General features: G+C 41.9%; 1 protein-coding gene across 6 annotated transcripts in view; it reads right to left on the bottom strand.

Moving 5' to 3' along the window:
- Positions 1-15181, bottom strand: part of DYNC1I1 (dynein cytoplasmic 1 intermediate chain 1) — a 240748-nt gene that overhangs the window by 87536 nt on the left and 138031 nt on the right. For all 6 annotated transcript variants that reach the window (XM_030550619.1, XM_030550615.1, XM_030550613.1 and 3 more), the window contains exons 8-10: positions 13109-13271; positions 9052-9151; positions 1670-1795 (exon numbers count right to left, since the gene is read on the bottom strand). In XM_030550619.1, the coding sequence (XP_030406479.1) occupies positions 1670-1795; positions 9052-9151; positions 13109-13271 (389 nt within the window). The remainder of the gene's footprint in view (positions 1-1669; positions 1796-9051; positions 9152-13108; positions 13272-15181) is intronic.

Here is a 15181-nt window from a genome sequence, read left to right as displayed (position 1 = left end):
CACTGTGCTACATGACTATCCCAAAAGACAGAGATTTTCAGGGGTCCAGACCCCATGCTTGTATTATGTCATGGCAGAAAGTGAGGAGATCTACCCCTCCCTGCTATGGGAGAAGTAAGAAGAATCTCAGTTAGTCAAATCTTGAAGACATCTTTGTGCCTTGAGGGGATGGTTTCCCATGGAGGGATGAATCTGGCTCAATGCTTGTTCATTTCCATGAGCTGGTTTAGCTTTAAATTAAGTGCATGTCCTGGCAGATTTTTAATTCATGGGGTATATTATTCTCTCTGTAGCTGGTCTTTCCCTCACAGGAAGGTCTTGCCCTTCCCATACAAGACTGGTCAGAATCTGACCATTAACTTGAATAAAACCATATTCCTTTTGAATATTCAATGGGTATTTTCTCCACTTTAATATTTTGTTTAGAACATGAAGCTGCACGAATATCTTAAAATGATCTGAGCATAATTGGGATGCCATGCTCTCAGACGTGTTAAAGGGACATATCAGACTGCCAAATAGGATACCAAGAAAAAAATGTTCTTATTTCAAAGATAAAAATATGTATGGCATATTTACTGTGCAGGCCCAGCTTCTTGCAGAGTTGCTTTTGGGATAGTAAATTAGAAGAACATGTGAATTAATCAGGTTGAAGCAGTTACTCCAATTCTAGCAACACCCTCCCACTATGTTACATCTGACAATGTACCAAAGTCCAAACATAAATGTAGTTCAAAAAAATGTTTGGTCCTTAAATGTAAAATGACCACTCAGTTCACATAGCTAGCCAGGTAATACATATTCTTCCAAAAGAGGCAATTTTTACCACAGCATAGTCTGCAGTTTACTAATCCCCAATTGTAAAATTTTACAAACAAACTTTTCCACATGCTTTTTGCATGCCAGGATTCCAAAAATAATTACAATGGAAGGATATTGACCCAAGCCATGCGCCATCATTTGGGCAATGTGATGGAAATAGAGCATATGAGCAGAAAATTCAGATGATTTCAGGCTATGTCAAGTGAAATAGAAAAACAATGGGGAAAGAAGTGTAAACATGCACAAGGAAATGAAGCATCAGACTATTTTTAAATTGTCTATAGACTTCTGAAGAGGCTTGGTCATGCAATAGCACTGAGTGAAATTAAATGGTAGCTGGATAGCCCAAAGGACAGTCAAATGCTAATTTGTTGAAGAATCTTCATATTGCTTAAGTCATTTTTACCAAGATCTCAGCAAAATGAATGTTCAAAAATATGGTGTATATTTATGCATTTTAAAGTTGAAAAATCACATTGAACATCAGAGGAGTGAGAGTAGGCAGCTTGGGACACAGAGGATGCAAGGAAGTGAACGTGGGTGGGAAAGCATATGTTGCTGCCTGGATGAGGAAGTGGTACACCACAGTTACTTCATAAGCGCAAGGTCTTTATAAACTAATTCTTTTAGGGATTGTTTTAAATAGAGAATGACACTCAATCCCTGACAGGGCTGCATTATTGTTTCAGAAGGATTGATGCTTTCTCAAAACATTAGACTGCTGCTTGTACTTTTTCCAAAATTGTCTATTTTTAACCTTGGCCTCTTCATCCAGGCAATAGGCAGATGGGTTGCATAGCAAACTCTGTTTTGCCTAGTAGGAAATGAATGGCTTACTGAATCTTACCTGACAATGGAAAACATATTCTGGTGTGGTTTTCTTAAACTTCATGTTCCAAACTAAGACCACCCCATCTGGCTCATGTGGAGCATCTTCGTTATTGTTATAAGATGCAACCATCAATTCAGGGTACTAGACACAAGAGAACATGCAGTAGGATTAGATTCTGTTTTGGGGATGAAGAAACTGTGTGAAATCATATGAGACAGAAGCAATCATTTCTCGCGCTACATGTGGTATCAAGTATCTGGTTTTAATAATAACACACACCACTCCAAACATACTGTTTAGCTACACTTTGGTTTTATATTTTATTAGTAAAGTCCTTAAAGATTTCTCTGTTGGCTTTATATCAGCGTCCTCTCAGTTATCACCAGGATACCATTATTTACTGTAGGTAGTTCTCTAAAATGTATAACTTAAGAAAGGCTTCAGATATTCAAACTTTGCTATGAAAAAGGTCCCTTTACTGAAATTCTACTAATAGTGAAATCTGAAAATTTAATTTGAATGCTTAAAAATTTCCTTTCTGAGACTATGAAATTTTAGTCTCCATCAATTTATATAATATATATATATACACACACATAATATTCAAACAATAGATCAGCTTTTATTCTGAAGTCCACATTTTTCAGCATGGTAGAGAGTTGCTTTTTCCTTCTTATTTCAGAATAAGAACAAGGCATCTAGTACAGAAGATTCAGATAACAAATAAAAACTTTCTTCACACAGGGTCTAATTCTGCAAGATGCTGAGGTACTCTTTTGAAGTGCAGAGTGTCATCAAACAGGATTTGAGGGCACTCATTACAGTGAAGAATCAGGTCCATATTTTCTAGTACGCTCAATCTCAAAGAAAACATGTATGATGAATTAGACTTTCAGACTATATTGATTATAATATATTGTTTTCAAATATCATAAGCAAAACTAATTTAAGTTCAGGGAGCCAAACATATTTCTGATGAAAGTCTATTTACTTCAGTTCAGTTACATCAGGAATGAGAAAAACCAAGAAATCTACTTTATTACAAAAGAATCTAACCTAATCTTGCTGAAAAATAAGCAAATACATATATTTATATATAGCTGGCATATGGGTGAATGAGTATATCATTATGTGAATACTTTATACAAATATTTGTTTATGTATTTCATAATTTAAGTTAATAAGTGACTATTAAAATTGGCCTGGGCACTTTTATGACCGTTAAAAATCCCAGGTTCCAAATATCAAGATCAAAATAATAATATTAACAATAATCTACTCACACAAAACAAATCATTTATAGTGTTCTCATCCCCCACTTACACACATACATCTACACCTCCACCTCGATATAACATGACCCGATATAACATGACCCAATATAACATGAATTCGGATATAACGTGGTAAAGCAGTGCTCTGGGAGTGGCAGGGCTGCGCACTCCAGTGGATCAAAGCAAGTTCGATATAATGCGGTTTCACCTATAACGCGGTAAGATTTTTTGGCTCCCGAGGACAGCGTTATATCGAGGTAGAGGTGTACTTCAAAAAACTCTATCCCTCAATCCAAATGTCCAAGATAAAAAAACAAGCTTTGTAGCATGTCCAGGTTAGAAGATAGGGGTTCTGGCAAATGAATAGGGCCCTCATGGAGAATGACTTGTCATCAAGCCTCTCCGGTTTCAACCAAGAGTGATTCAGTTCAAGTTCTTCTTCTGGTATCTGCAGCATTACAAAGGCAGGCTGGTGAGATCTCTTAGTTCCAAGCCATTTACCACTGTGCAGGGGAAATGCAGAGCTGGAAGAAACAGCTCTTCAATACAGACAGCTTCTATAAAGATAATGGGCCAAATTAATTCCTGATGTAACTATGACAACTATAATGACTTCATGAATTTGGTCCCTTCTAGTTTGAAGCCTACAAAGCCATTTTTAAAAAAGGTTTTAAAATCTTTTTTCCTCCTCCCCCCATCCTTCAAAAGTTCCTCTGGAGCAAAATAAACCATAACAGAAATACTACAATAACGTAGAGCTGAGTGTCATATAAAAGACCTAATTTGGTCTTTTTTTATGGACCAGTGTTTCATACACCTGATTATGTTTTTATTCAATTTTTATCATTCCTAAGTAGAATAGAGGCCAGATCCCAGACCCCTCTTCCAATGTGTGAAGGAGTATTTGGTTAGCATAGGGCTGCCATAGCTGCTGTCATTTCATCTCCTCTCCCAACTCCAATGTATGGGCCATTCTGGGGAAAAGGAAACAGGGTGAGTTGCACCTACTTTCCAGCATTCCCTGGCTGCTGGAACAGCCTTTACGGGCCATTGGCACCTGATACGAAGTACAGCATCCTTCAGACTGATCTGCTTTACACCAAAAACCAGCCAGTCCCTCCTAGGATTGGGAGAGAGGTAAAGACGGTTTGGCTGTGTACCCAAGTATCTGTTTACCGGCACAGTTGCCTATTTGGGGCTAGTTCATTTTCCTGTAGAACACAACTGGAGGTTTCTAAGGGTACGTCTACACTACGGGATAATTCCAATTTTACATAAACTGGTTTTATAAAACAGATTGTGTAAAGTCGAGTGCATGCGGCCACACTAAGCACATTAATTCGGCAGTGTGCGTCCATGGTTCAAGGCTAGCGTCGATTTCCGGAGCGTTGCACTGTGGGTAGCTATTCCGTAGCTATCCGATAGTTCCCGCAGTCTCCCCCGCCCCTTGGAATTCTGGGTTGAGAGCCCAGTGGCTGATGGGGCAAAAATCATTGTTGCGGGTGGTTCTGGGTAAATGTTGTCAGTCATTCCTTCCTCTGGGAAAGCAACGGCAGACAATCATTTCACACCCTTTTTCCCTGGATTGCCCTGGCAGATGCCATAGCACGGCAACCATGGAGCTCGTTCAGCTTTTTTTTTTTAGAGTCACCGTATGTGTACTCGATGCCGCGGACAGAGGCGATACTTCAGCGCTACACAGAAGCATTCATTTGCTTTTGCATGATAGCAGAGATGGTTATCAGTCGTTCTGTACCATTTGCTGCCAGTGTAATTTAGCAATGAGATGATGGTTATCTGTCCTTCCGTGCTGTCTGCTGCTATCATGGGTGCCCCTGGCTGAGATCGGCCGGGGGCACAAAAGCAAAACTGGGAATGACTCCCCGAGTCAATCCCTCCTTTATGGTTTCTAAAAATAGATTCAGTCCTGCCTAGAATATGGGGCAAGTGTACTAGAGAACCAGTGTATCAGAGAGCACAGCCGCTCTGTGTCAGATCCCGCAGAAATGATGAGCTACATGCCATTCATGGGGGGTGCCCCTGCAACAACCCCACCCCTTGCTTCCCTCCTCCCCCAACCTTCCTGGGCTGCCGTGGCAGTGTCCCCCCCATTTGTGTCATGAAGTTATAAAGAATGGAGGAATAACAAACAGTGACTTGTTAGTGAGATAAAATGAGGGGGAGGCAGCCTCCTGGTGCTATGACAGTCCAGGCAGGACATTAAGCAGTGCGGGGGAGAGGAGCCCAGCATGCCGCTGCTATGATAGTCCAGGCAGTACAGAATCTTTTCTTTACACAGGAAAGGGAGGGGGCTGATGGAGCTCAGCCCCCAGTTGCTATGATGAGGACGGTTACCGGCCGTTCTGTCCCATCTACTGAGAATGACCAGGAATCATTCCTATTTTTACCCAGGCGCCCCTGAGGCCAGCCAGGGGTATTCAGCAGTTATCAAGCACGGGCTGATGGTGACGACAGATAGCAGTCATATTGTACCGTCTGCCACCAGGGAGGGGAGAAGAGCAGATACTGCTCTTCACTGCTGCAGTATCGCGTCTACCACCAGCATTCAGTAGACATAGGGTGACATTGAAAAAAGTCAAGAAACGATTTCTTTCCTTTTTCTTTCACGTGGTGAGGGGAGGGAGTAAATTGACGAGCTATACCCTGAACCACGCTGGACAATGTGTTTGAACCTACAGGCATTGGGAGCTCAGCCAAGAATGCAAATACTTTTCAGAGACTGCTGGGGACTGTGGGATAGCTGGAGTCCTCAGTACCCCCTCCCTCCCTCCATGAGCGTCCATTTGAGTCTCTGGCCTCCCGTTACGCTTGTCACGCAGCACTGTGTAGCCTGTAGATTTTTTTTTCAAACGTTTTGGCATTTCATCTTCTGTAACGGAGCTCTGATAGAATAGATTTGTTTCCCAATACAGCAATCAGATCCAGTATCTCCCGTACGGTCCATGCTGCAGCTCTTTTTGGATTTGGGACTGCATTGCCACCCATGCTGATCAGAGCTCCAAGCTGGGCAAACAGGAAATGAAAATCAAAATTTCGCAGGGCTTTTCCTGTTTACCTGGCCACTGCATCCGAGTTGAGATTGCTGTCCAGAGCGGTCACAGTGGTGCACTGTGGGATACCGCCCGGAGGCCAATACCGTCGATTTGCGGCCACACTAACCCTAATCCAATATGGTAATACCGATTTTAGCACTACTCCTCTTGTCGGGGAGAAGTACAGAAATCGATTTAAAGAGCCCTTTATATCGATATAAGGGCCTCATAGTGTGGACGGGTACAGCATTAAATCGGTTTAACGCTGCTAAAATCGGTTTAAACACTTAGTGTAGACCAGGCCTGAGTGACTTTATGGTAGCCCGTCTGAGCACAAACAAATGCCGGCTTGTAAGTTATCAGTTTGCATGTATTCTGCAGTCACAGTGTAGGCATCAACTTGTAAATTTAGTCCCAGCTTTAGATATTCAATCATTGATTGGCATCATATTGAATTGGACAACCACCATTATGAGGAGTTTTGACTTGAAGGTGTGATTGCTATTCAGAGAGGAGGTGAAGCACTATGAAAATTGTCAAGTGGGCACCTCTCAGGGGATGATGAAGAAAATCCTGACTCCAAGGTCCCCAATCAATGAATGCATACCAATTGCCCTTTTGGGAAGGCAAGGGTTAATCCCACAGACAAACACCACACTTAGGTCCTGTCTACATTAAGGACAGTTTTGTAAAATGTCCCACCCTTGGCCTGCCTTTGGGGTGATCACACGAGAGTCAAGAAGGATCAGGCACTGTGTATCTGAACTCTGTGGCTTTTCACTTGTTTTTGGCTTTAGATTATCCGATATAACCTCATTCTAAACCAAGCAATGTGATTTCCCTCCCTTTCTACATGAAAGTTTGGGCATTTGCCTGAATAAAAGCTGAGCAAGGATCTAAGACTTTTACCCTTCTTTCTGCAAAAGACAGAGCAGACTACGGGATTGACTTCAATTGTACGAGAGATCCCACATGTCCTGACCTATATGTCACAAGTGACTAGGGAACTAGATAATGTGTTTAATAAAGCAACAGAGAGTCCTGTGGCACCTTTAAGACTAACAGCGGTATTGGAGCATAAGCTTTTGTGGGTGACAAAGTGGATATTCACCCATGAAAGCTTATGCTCCAATACAGCTGTTAGTCTTTAAGGTGCCACAGGACTCTCTGTTGCTTTTTACAGATCCAGACTAAGACGGCTACCCCTCTGGTGTTTAATCAAGGCATCAATGTTCTTTTTATATTTTTTCCAGTTAACCTATTTGCCTTCAGCATACTTTGCAGGAACAGTTTAATCACAGACAACTGAGTAATGTATTCTGCCATTTGCCTGATCAGTCAAATACCATTTGGTACACTAGGCATTGCATAATGTCGGGGTGGGAGTTTGAGGGTACCATAAACCTCTGCTTGGTGAGATACATCAAGCTTGCTCAAGTTCCTTCTTCATTACATGTACATGACAAAGGAAATGAGAAAAGCCAGAATGCTCCCCCCCTCCTCCACCAATGAAATGTGGAGTGGCACTGAGAATAGCTCAACTGCACATGCCAAAGAAATAAGGACTCATGAGCAACTGGGAGGGGAAGGCAGGGAGGGGAGGGAAGCATGGGGTGGGCCCACCCCAGAACAAAGAGGCGGGAAATAGAACATGCTTGTGTGCCTGAGGGGCTGAGCAATTACATCTGGCAGTTTTCTAACTCGGCTTTATCTGGCTGTCCTGGGACTACTAAAAGCTGCCTGTTAGGAAAATATCAGATAAGAATTCCATGTAATTTCCAGCTCCTGAACAAGTGAACAACCACGATAAGCATTTCCTCAGGCTTATACTTGATTTCTGTGTAAATCCATATGTGTTTAAAGGCCACCCACAAGCCAGTACATACCTCTTGTAAAATTTATATTCTTAGATATGAAAGCACAGAAATAAATTCTTAATTTGATTCTTGGGGAGTCAGTTATATAGACGAAAAAACTCAGTTCATATGCAAATGAGATTATATCCCATTGTTCCTAAAGTATCTTGGATCATGTATGATGTAACCAAGGAACTATGGCCTATGTAGCACATTAAAACTAAATTATGTGGGCCTCCTGATCTAATGCAGGACTGTCTCTCCCTGGCTTCCAATGCCTTTCATTCTAATTGCCTGCCAATTCACTGCTTCCCTTCACCTGGTCAACTGTCATTTTAAGACACAAAAGCCCGTCACCTGGTATGGAGGGATAAAAGACCGTCCTACTGTGCATCTTAGTAGGTGTACAGGAAGATGCACAGTAGGACGGTCTTAGTAGGTGTACAGGAAGATGGAGAGAAAATTATTGCTAGTCAGAATCACTGGGTGACTATTCCACTGCCTCTCCCCATCGACATACACTGCTCATCTACCTCAACTTTAAGCACATAAACTTTTACACATTGAGCTCCTAAGGTGCTCAGAAGCAGGGATACTTCATGTCCTCATCTGCTGCTCCCCTTTCAACTAGTCACTGCTCCTGTATATCTCAGAGACCTGCACGAAGGAAGCCCCAGTACTGAAAACCACAGTACTCTGTGGCAAGCTGGACCTAAACTCTTCAGTAAGACCCTTCAGTTTTCGTAGAGCTCTGCTGAAAATCTCTGTGGCAGAGTCAGGTACATTCACCATCTTTTTTTATGGCATTAAATATGAAAAATAAAACAGTCAAAATATTAAATTCTTTGTGCTAGTTATTTCTTCCTGCAATTGTGTTTACTTTATTTGGTTGTCAAATTATAAACTTTCAATGTGCCACAAACTTTTGTACAGAAAATGTGTATCTGTAGGGTAGAAGTTGTTAGGAGAGTGGAAAACTGGAGGTTTTACCATTTGAGTACGGTTATTAATACATATTTTAAATATTAAGTCATGATTTTTAACATCAAAAACAACCAAAAGACAGATTCATATGCTCACTAATCTCCCCCCTCGTCCCCACACACACTCTTTGATAGCCAATTGTTAACTAATGCCTAATGTTAATGAAACAAAACCTTACCAAATAAAACAGAATCAAACCTTTATATGTGATTCACAACTGCAAATCTTACCTGAAGAGACCAATCCATACAGGTGACAACGCGATGCTTTGACCAATGCTCATCATAGAACTGACGATTAAACGAAAGGTTGGCTCCAGCTTGAACATCTCTGTGTGGATTCAAACAACAAAAGGTATGCTTTAAAGTACCAAGGCTTACTTGCCATGACCACAAATGCGAGGATTTCTCACTGCCCCCTTTTCCCATTCCCTCTTTCCCAGCCTTGTCATTTTCACTTAATAATCCTGTCCCTGGCTATTTGCTCTTATTGGCCAGCTTCCCTGGGAGTAACAAAAGAGTCACATCTTTGCATTTGGAATAAATTTGTGCACATATTTGTCCAAAAGCAGAATTGCTAATTTCCCCCCCAAGCCCTCCCTCATTCAGCTTCCTCAGTCACTGTGGACAAACATCCTTGCTGTCACTCAGGCCCACAACCTGGGCATCACCTTGAATTCTGTCTTCCCTCTTGATCCTCACATTCAGGCTTTGTCTAAACCTTGTAAATTCTTTTTGTGTAACATCGCTAAGATATAACCTTTCCTATCCACCCACGCAGCTAAAAGTCTCATCCTGGCTCTCATCATCTCACGTCTTGACTACTGCAACGTCCTCTTCTCTGGACTTGACAAATGCAATCTTGCCCCAATCATTTCCATCTGAAATTCTGCAGCAAAGACCATTATGCTAGTTCATTGCTTTGATTGTCACCCCTTCCCTTGCATCCCTCCACTGGCTCCCCTTTCTCCATCAGTCAAACATGAGCTATTTGTCTTAATTTTCAAGACCCTTCTCAGCTTATCCCTACCCCACCGAGCATCTCTCTCATGCTACTGAGATGTCACTTCCCATTTCCAATCATCCAATGATTCTACCCTTCATCACCCACTTGTTACATTTTCAAACAATGATCCCTTTCTCCCATGTTGCCTCTCATGCATGGCAGGAGCTTCCTGTAAACATCCACAAAGCTAATTCCTTATCCTCCTTCAAATCCCTTCTTAAAACTCTCCTGTGCCATAATGCTTACCAAAAACTTGACAACTGTTAGGCAAGTAGTAAACTGTAACTACTGCCTATCACACTGACTAGTATGATCTCATTGTTTCCTGGTGCTCCTCCATCTGGTCTGTCTGTATCCAGCTGTTGTTTCTCGTTTTATACTTAGATTGTAAGCTTTTGGGGGGCAGGGACCATTTTCTGTTTAGGGTTTGTACAGCACCTAGCACAATGGGATCCTAGTCCTTGGCTGGAGCTTCTAGGTGCTGCCACAGTTCAAATAATAATAAAAAACAACATATTCCACAGTGCCTATGAAATGCGTATAGTTCTTCTAAAGCCATAATATGCCCCAGCCACTCAAGTTATAATGATTGTCTGGTCCTATATATGTATTCCCCTACTACATGTTACCTTCTTGTGTTCATTGTGGATTCACTCACTGCAATGGTCTAAGTAAGGTCTTCGATGTCATCTAGGGTTGCATTGCCAACTGTTTAATCACACAAAGCCAAACACCCTTACCCTGCCTCCTGCCCCACCCTTCCCTTGAGACCATGCCAATGCCCCGCCCCTTCTCCAAGGCCCCACCCCTTCTCACTCCATCCCTCCTCTCTCTATCACTCACTCTCCCCAACCCTCACTCACCTTTACCGGGCTGGGGCAAGGGGGTGGGTGTGGGAGAGAGTGTGGGCTCTGGGCTCAGAGGTGGGACTGAGGGGTTCGGAGTGTGGGAGGGGGCTCAGGGCTGAGACTGAGGCACAGGGTTAGGGTGCAGGAGGGTGTGCGGGGTGCAGGCTCTGGGAGGGAGTTTGGGTGCAGGAGGGGGCTGAGGGCTGGGGCAGAGGATTGGGGTATGGGAGGGGGTAAAGGATGTGGGCACTGGGAGCGAGTTTGGGAGTGGGAAGAGGCTCAGGGCTGGGGCAGGAAGTTGGGATGCAGGAGGGGCACGGACTCTGGGAGGGAGTTTGGGTGCAATAGGGGGCTCAGGGCTGAGGTAGGGGGTTGGGGTGTATGAGGGGGTAAGAGATGCAGGCTCTGAGTGGCGCTTACCTTGGGTAGCTCCCGGAAGCGACTGGCATGCCTGGCTCCTAGGCTCAGGGACGGCCAGCTGGCTCTGCCTGCTGCCTCTGCCTGCAGGCACTGCCACCACAGCTCCCGTTGGCTGCAGTTCCCAGCCAATGGGAGCTGCAGAGTTCGCACTCTGGGAGGGGCCTGGGGGGCAGTGCACATAGACCCCTTGGCCACCCGTGCGCCTAGGAGCCAGACATGCCAGTCACTTCCGAGAGCCACATGGAGCCAGAGCAGGCAGGGAGCCTGCCTTAGCCCTGCTGCACCACCGACCAGTCTTTTGGCCTATTAAAAACTCCCAGATTGCTTTTAATAGTCACTGGGAGACTGAGGCCGATTCTGGTAGACTCCAGGCCAATCCGGGAGGGTTGGCAACCCTAATGTCATGAAGCCCCATGGCAGCCTGGTAAGGAGCACTAATACTTCTCAGAAGACAACCTCCAAACCCATTATGTCTGGAAAGATGGACTCTGCACCAGCACCAGATAGAACAGCACAAAAAGGAGAAAGCCCTGTGGAGGGGGCACTGGATTTATGCTTATAGAGAGTCAGTGGCTGGGCAGCTCCACAGACAGGCAGTTGCTATTATTCCAATCCACAGGCTAGAACAGCAGCCTGTGGTCTGCCTGCGTGCTGGCAGTTGAGAAGTAGATTCCATCACATCTAAACCCACTTAGGTTTGGCTCTGCGAGGAGAAGGGTGAATTCAAAGGATTGGGCTGTTCAAAGTTGTGTCTCCATGATTCTTCTTGAACTTTAGACAGAGAAACTCTTGCTTTAATTTAAAGATATTTAATGACTGTGATCTTGCATTTACATAGCACCTTTCAGCTACATGGATCCAAATACTTCATAGATTTTACTAACTGGCTGTATAAACTCTGTGTAAAGGAATCACAGGAACCTCTGGGGTGAAGTGAAGCAGCTGTTGTGTAGCGGATTGCAATGTTACCCAACAGCTTAAGGCAGTACATGAAGAATACTGTATCCAATTAAAACTGTGGGAGGAGAGTGAGGGGGGATTTTAGAGCTTGTCCACACAAAGACTTAGTGCATGCAAAACTAGGGTATGAATCTACAGTTTTCTAGCCTGTCACTCAGTATCTGGCTGGGTGGACCCTGCTACCACACACTAAATGTTCCGTAGTACACTTGGCCGTGTACACTTTGCACCCTAGAACTTTTAATGCACCGCAGCAGGGTCCACATGGCCAGTTAGTGCACAGCATGCTAGTGTGTTGTAGATTCACACCTCGGCTTGTCACACACTCACTGACCGTGTAGACAAGCCCTCATTTAGCCAGAATGTAATTACTCCAGGTGGAAACTAGCTAAGATTTCAGTACTAACACCCTACCCTTGAAATGTATAATGACATATTAATGAACACAGGTGATCAAGACTTTGATTTTTTTATATTGTCTGAAAGATATTGCTATAATAAAGAAGAATCATAATGAAGAAGTCCTGAAAATTCCTCCTGATGATCTAGTCAGTAGCTCAGTTACAAAGAGCCAGATTTTTAAAGTTGTAAGGAACATTATAGGGGATTTTCAACTCCAATAGAAGTTAGGCTCCTAGTCACTTTTGAAGATCCCATGAGCCTTTCCACATCGTTAGGTGCCTAACTACCCATAAAAATCTGGTCCAAAGTTTAAAAAGGAATATGAAATGACAAAATCAGAGGGAAAAATCATTTTTCCCCAATATTTTCCTTGTTTTCATCAACATTTGAAATGTTGTCAAAACATTGAAATTCAAAAAATTTAGACTAGCTCTAATAAGAATTTTAAAAGAAATCAGAGCAATCAAGCATGAAGCTATTTTACAAAATAATTTAGTATAACACACTGATTATAGACTTTCAAATGTATCAACCTGTGAGGTTTCATGGTCTTTCTCTGTAAAGTATTCTGTTTTTTTAAAGATGCACCTTTATTAGCTTTTCTTCAATATATATTAGAGTGGGGTGTTAGTTAAAAAAATAAAAAACTGACCCATCTTTCTCTTCTACATCTCTGCCACTGTAGTCAAAGAATATGTCTGAATCTTCAGCCAAAGCTCGCTCAATTACACGTATTGTCCGGTCGAAAAATATCAGGAATTCTTCTGAATGCAGAATCTGTTGTTTTTCTTCCTCTGTCAATTCTCTAGGAGGAGCTTGCAAAGTACAAAAACATTGTTAAGAATATGACAGCTGAGACTTCGCCAAATGAATCAAAGTCTTTAGTAAAAAGGAACTTTTTATATGAAAGCTCATTGCAGTATTGACAGGAATAAATCATTGCTTTATATTTAAAATCATTACTAAGAATTATTTTAAATGTATCAAAATGTACTCCTGTATTCACAGAATGTGGCATTTGTGCAGAAGAGATCCTATATCTTGCATATTTATTATTCTGAAGAGGAAAATACTTAAGACTCAAAATTAAATAAACCCTTCGTTCATATTTCAGGAAATAGTTCTGACTGACATTAATTGCCATACTAAACTTGAAAAAAGGTAACACTTATATAACAGAGGACCTGTCTTAAATGCCCTTTTAAAGCAGATAACTTTTTACGGCTAAAATAAAATAATCTTCTTAACTTGGTAAAAGTTATACTACAGTTCATTGTATTAAAAGGGCTGCTGGATTTCACGTCAGATAATATTTGTTCTGTTCTTTCATTTTCTAACTGGTAAATTTTGTTCCTGTTTTGGATAGTTTGTGAGGCAATGAAATAAATAGCTAAAGTTTCCTTCACACATTAACAGTGAAGCAAAATCTAAAAAACAAACAAATACTATTTCTTTAAAAATTTTTTATTATTTGTAAAAGAACTTTAAAATCAGAGTGGACAGACTTACTGTACAAGTCCCTGCTCATTGACACCATCAAAAGCTACAGAGAAACAAAATCTTTTACAGGCATAATATTTTTTTGAGCCAGGTTCTGATATTGGGTTAAAAATATGATTAACCCTTAGAAGACTAGACATTTTCCAAATGAATGACCATTGGAAGAATTGTGACTACTTATATGTAGGTTTGGAAGAATTAGATTTTTATTGGTTAATGTGGAGAAACATCAATTTCACTACACGCACACAAATTGACAAAATAATATTTCCATTAATAATAGTCAAAATTTACAGTTAGGCAAAGTAAGAAAGTTGCTGCTAGAGAAATTATTGGAATTTCATTTAAGGCTATTTACTTTGCATATTTTTATGTGATGTTCACAATTTGTGTTTTAACGATTATAAAACTAACTTTCTGATTCTCGTTATCTACTGTCATTAAATAATTATTGTCTGATCCTCCCCATTGTCTGATCCCCCTCAATGTTCTGCAGCTCTGAAAATTTAAATTGATAAAATTCTAAAAAAAATGCTTAAAAATATACATTGATATTATCAAAAATTAAGGACTGAATTTTCCCAAGCCTACTTACATGATATGGGGATTTTTTGGGTTGCACACTTAATTTTGTCAGTTTGTGTGATCATAGCATATGCTTATATGTATTTATAATCAGTGGCTATCGTATATGATACCTATGTTATACATCTCCAAGGTTCATCACACTTTGCTACACTACAGCCTGATCGTTAGAGGTGCAGAGCTCCTGCAACTCCCATTGACTTCAACTGGAACTGTGGGTGTTCAGTACCTCTGAATACCTCGCCCTTAGATTGGCTTATAGCCCTGAGTAGGTGCCTCCTAGAGCTCTCCAATGCACAAGGGAGCACACCCTTCACAATATATTCCCCTTTATGATGGTGGCCAGCTGTGTTGCTGGTGGAGAAGAGAGGTGGGGCCATGGCCTCATCTCTTCACTGTACCTGGTGGGATCGTGCAATTGTAGGTGGAACTTGCTAGGGTGATGGTGGGGGTACAAGTGGGGGAAGGCTCTTTGTGCTCTGCTCCTCTGACTGTGTACTCACTCAAGGGCCACCCACATATCATATATATGATCACCACCCACGGATCCGCCACCCACGGATCATATATAACAATCCTATTACAAAGAATATGGGCCAGATCCTTCGGTTTACACTAACTGGGCCCAAATTCTGAAAAG

Source organism: Gopherus evgoodei, chromosome 2, assembly GCF_007399415.2.
Source record: "Gopherus evgoodei ecotype Sinaloan lineage chromosome 2, rGopEvg1_v1.p, whole genome shotgun sequence".
Classification (NCBI taxonomy): domain Eukaryota; kingdom Metazoa; phylum Chordata; order Testudines; family Testudinidae; genus Gopherus; species Gopherus evgoodei.
This window is presented reverse-complemented; position numbering and strand designations above follow the sequence as displayed.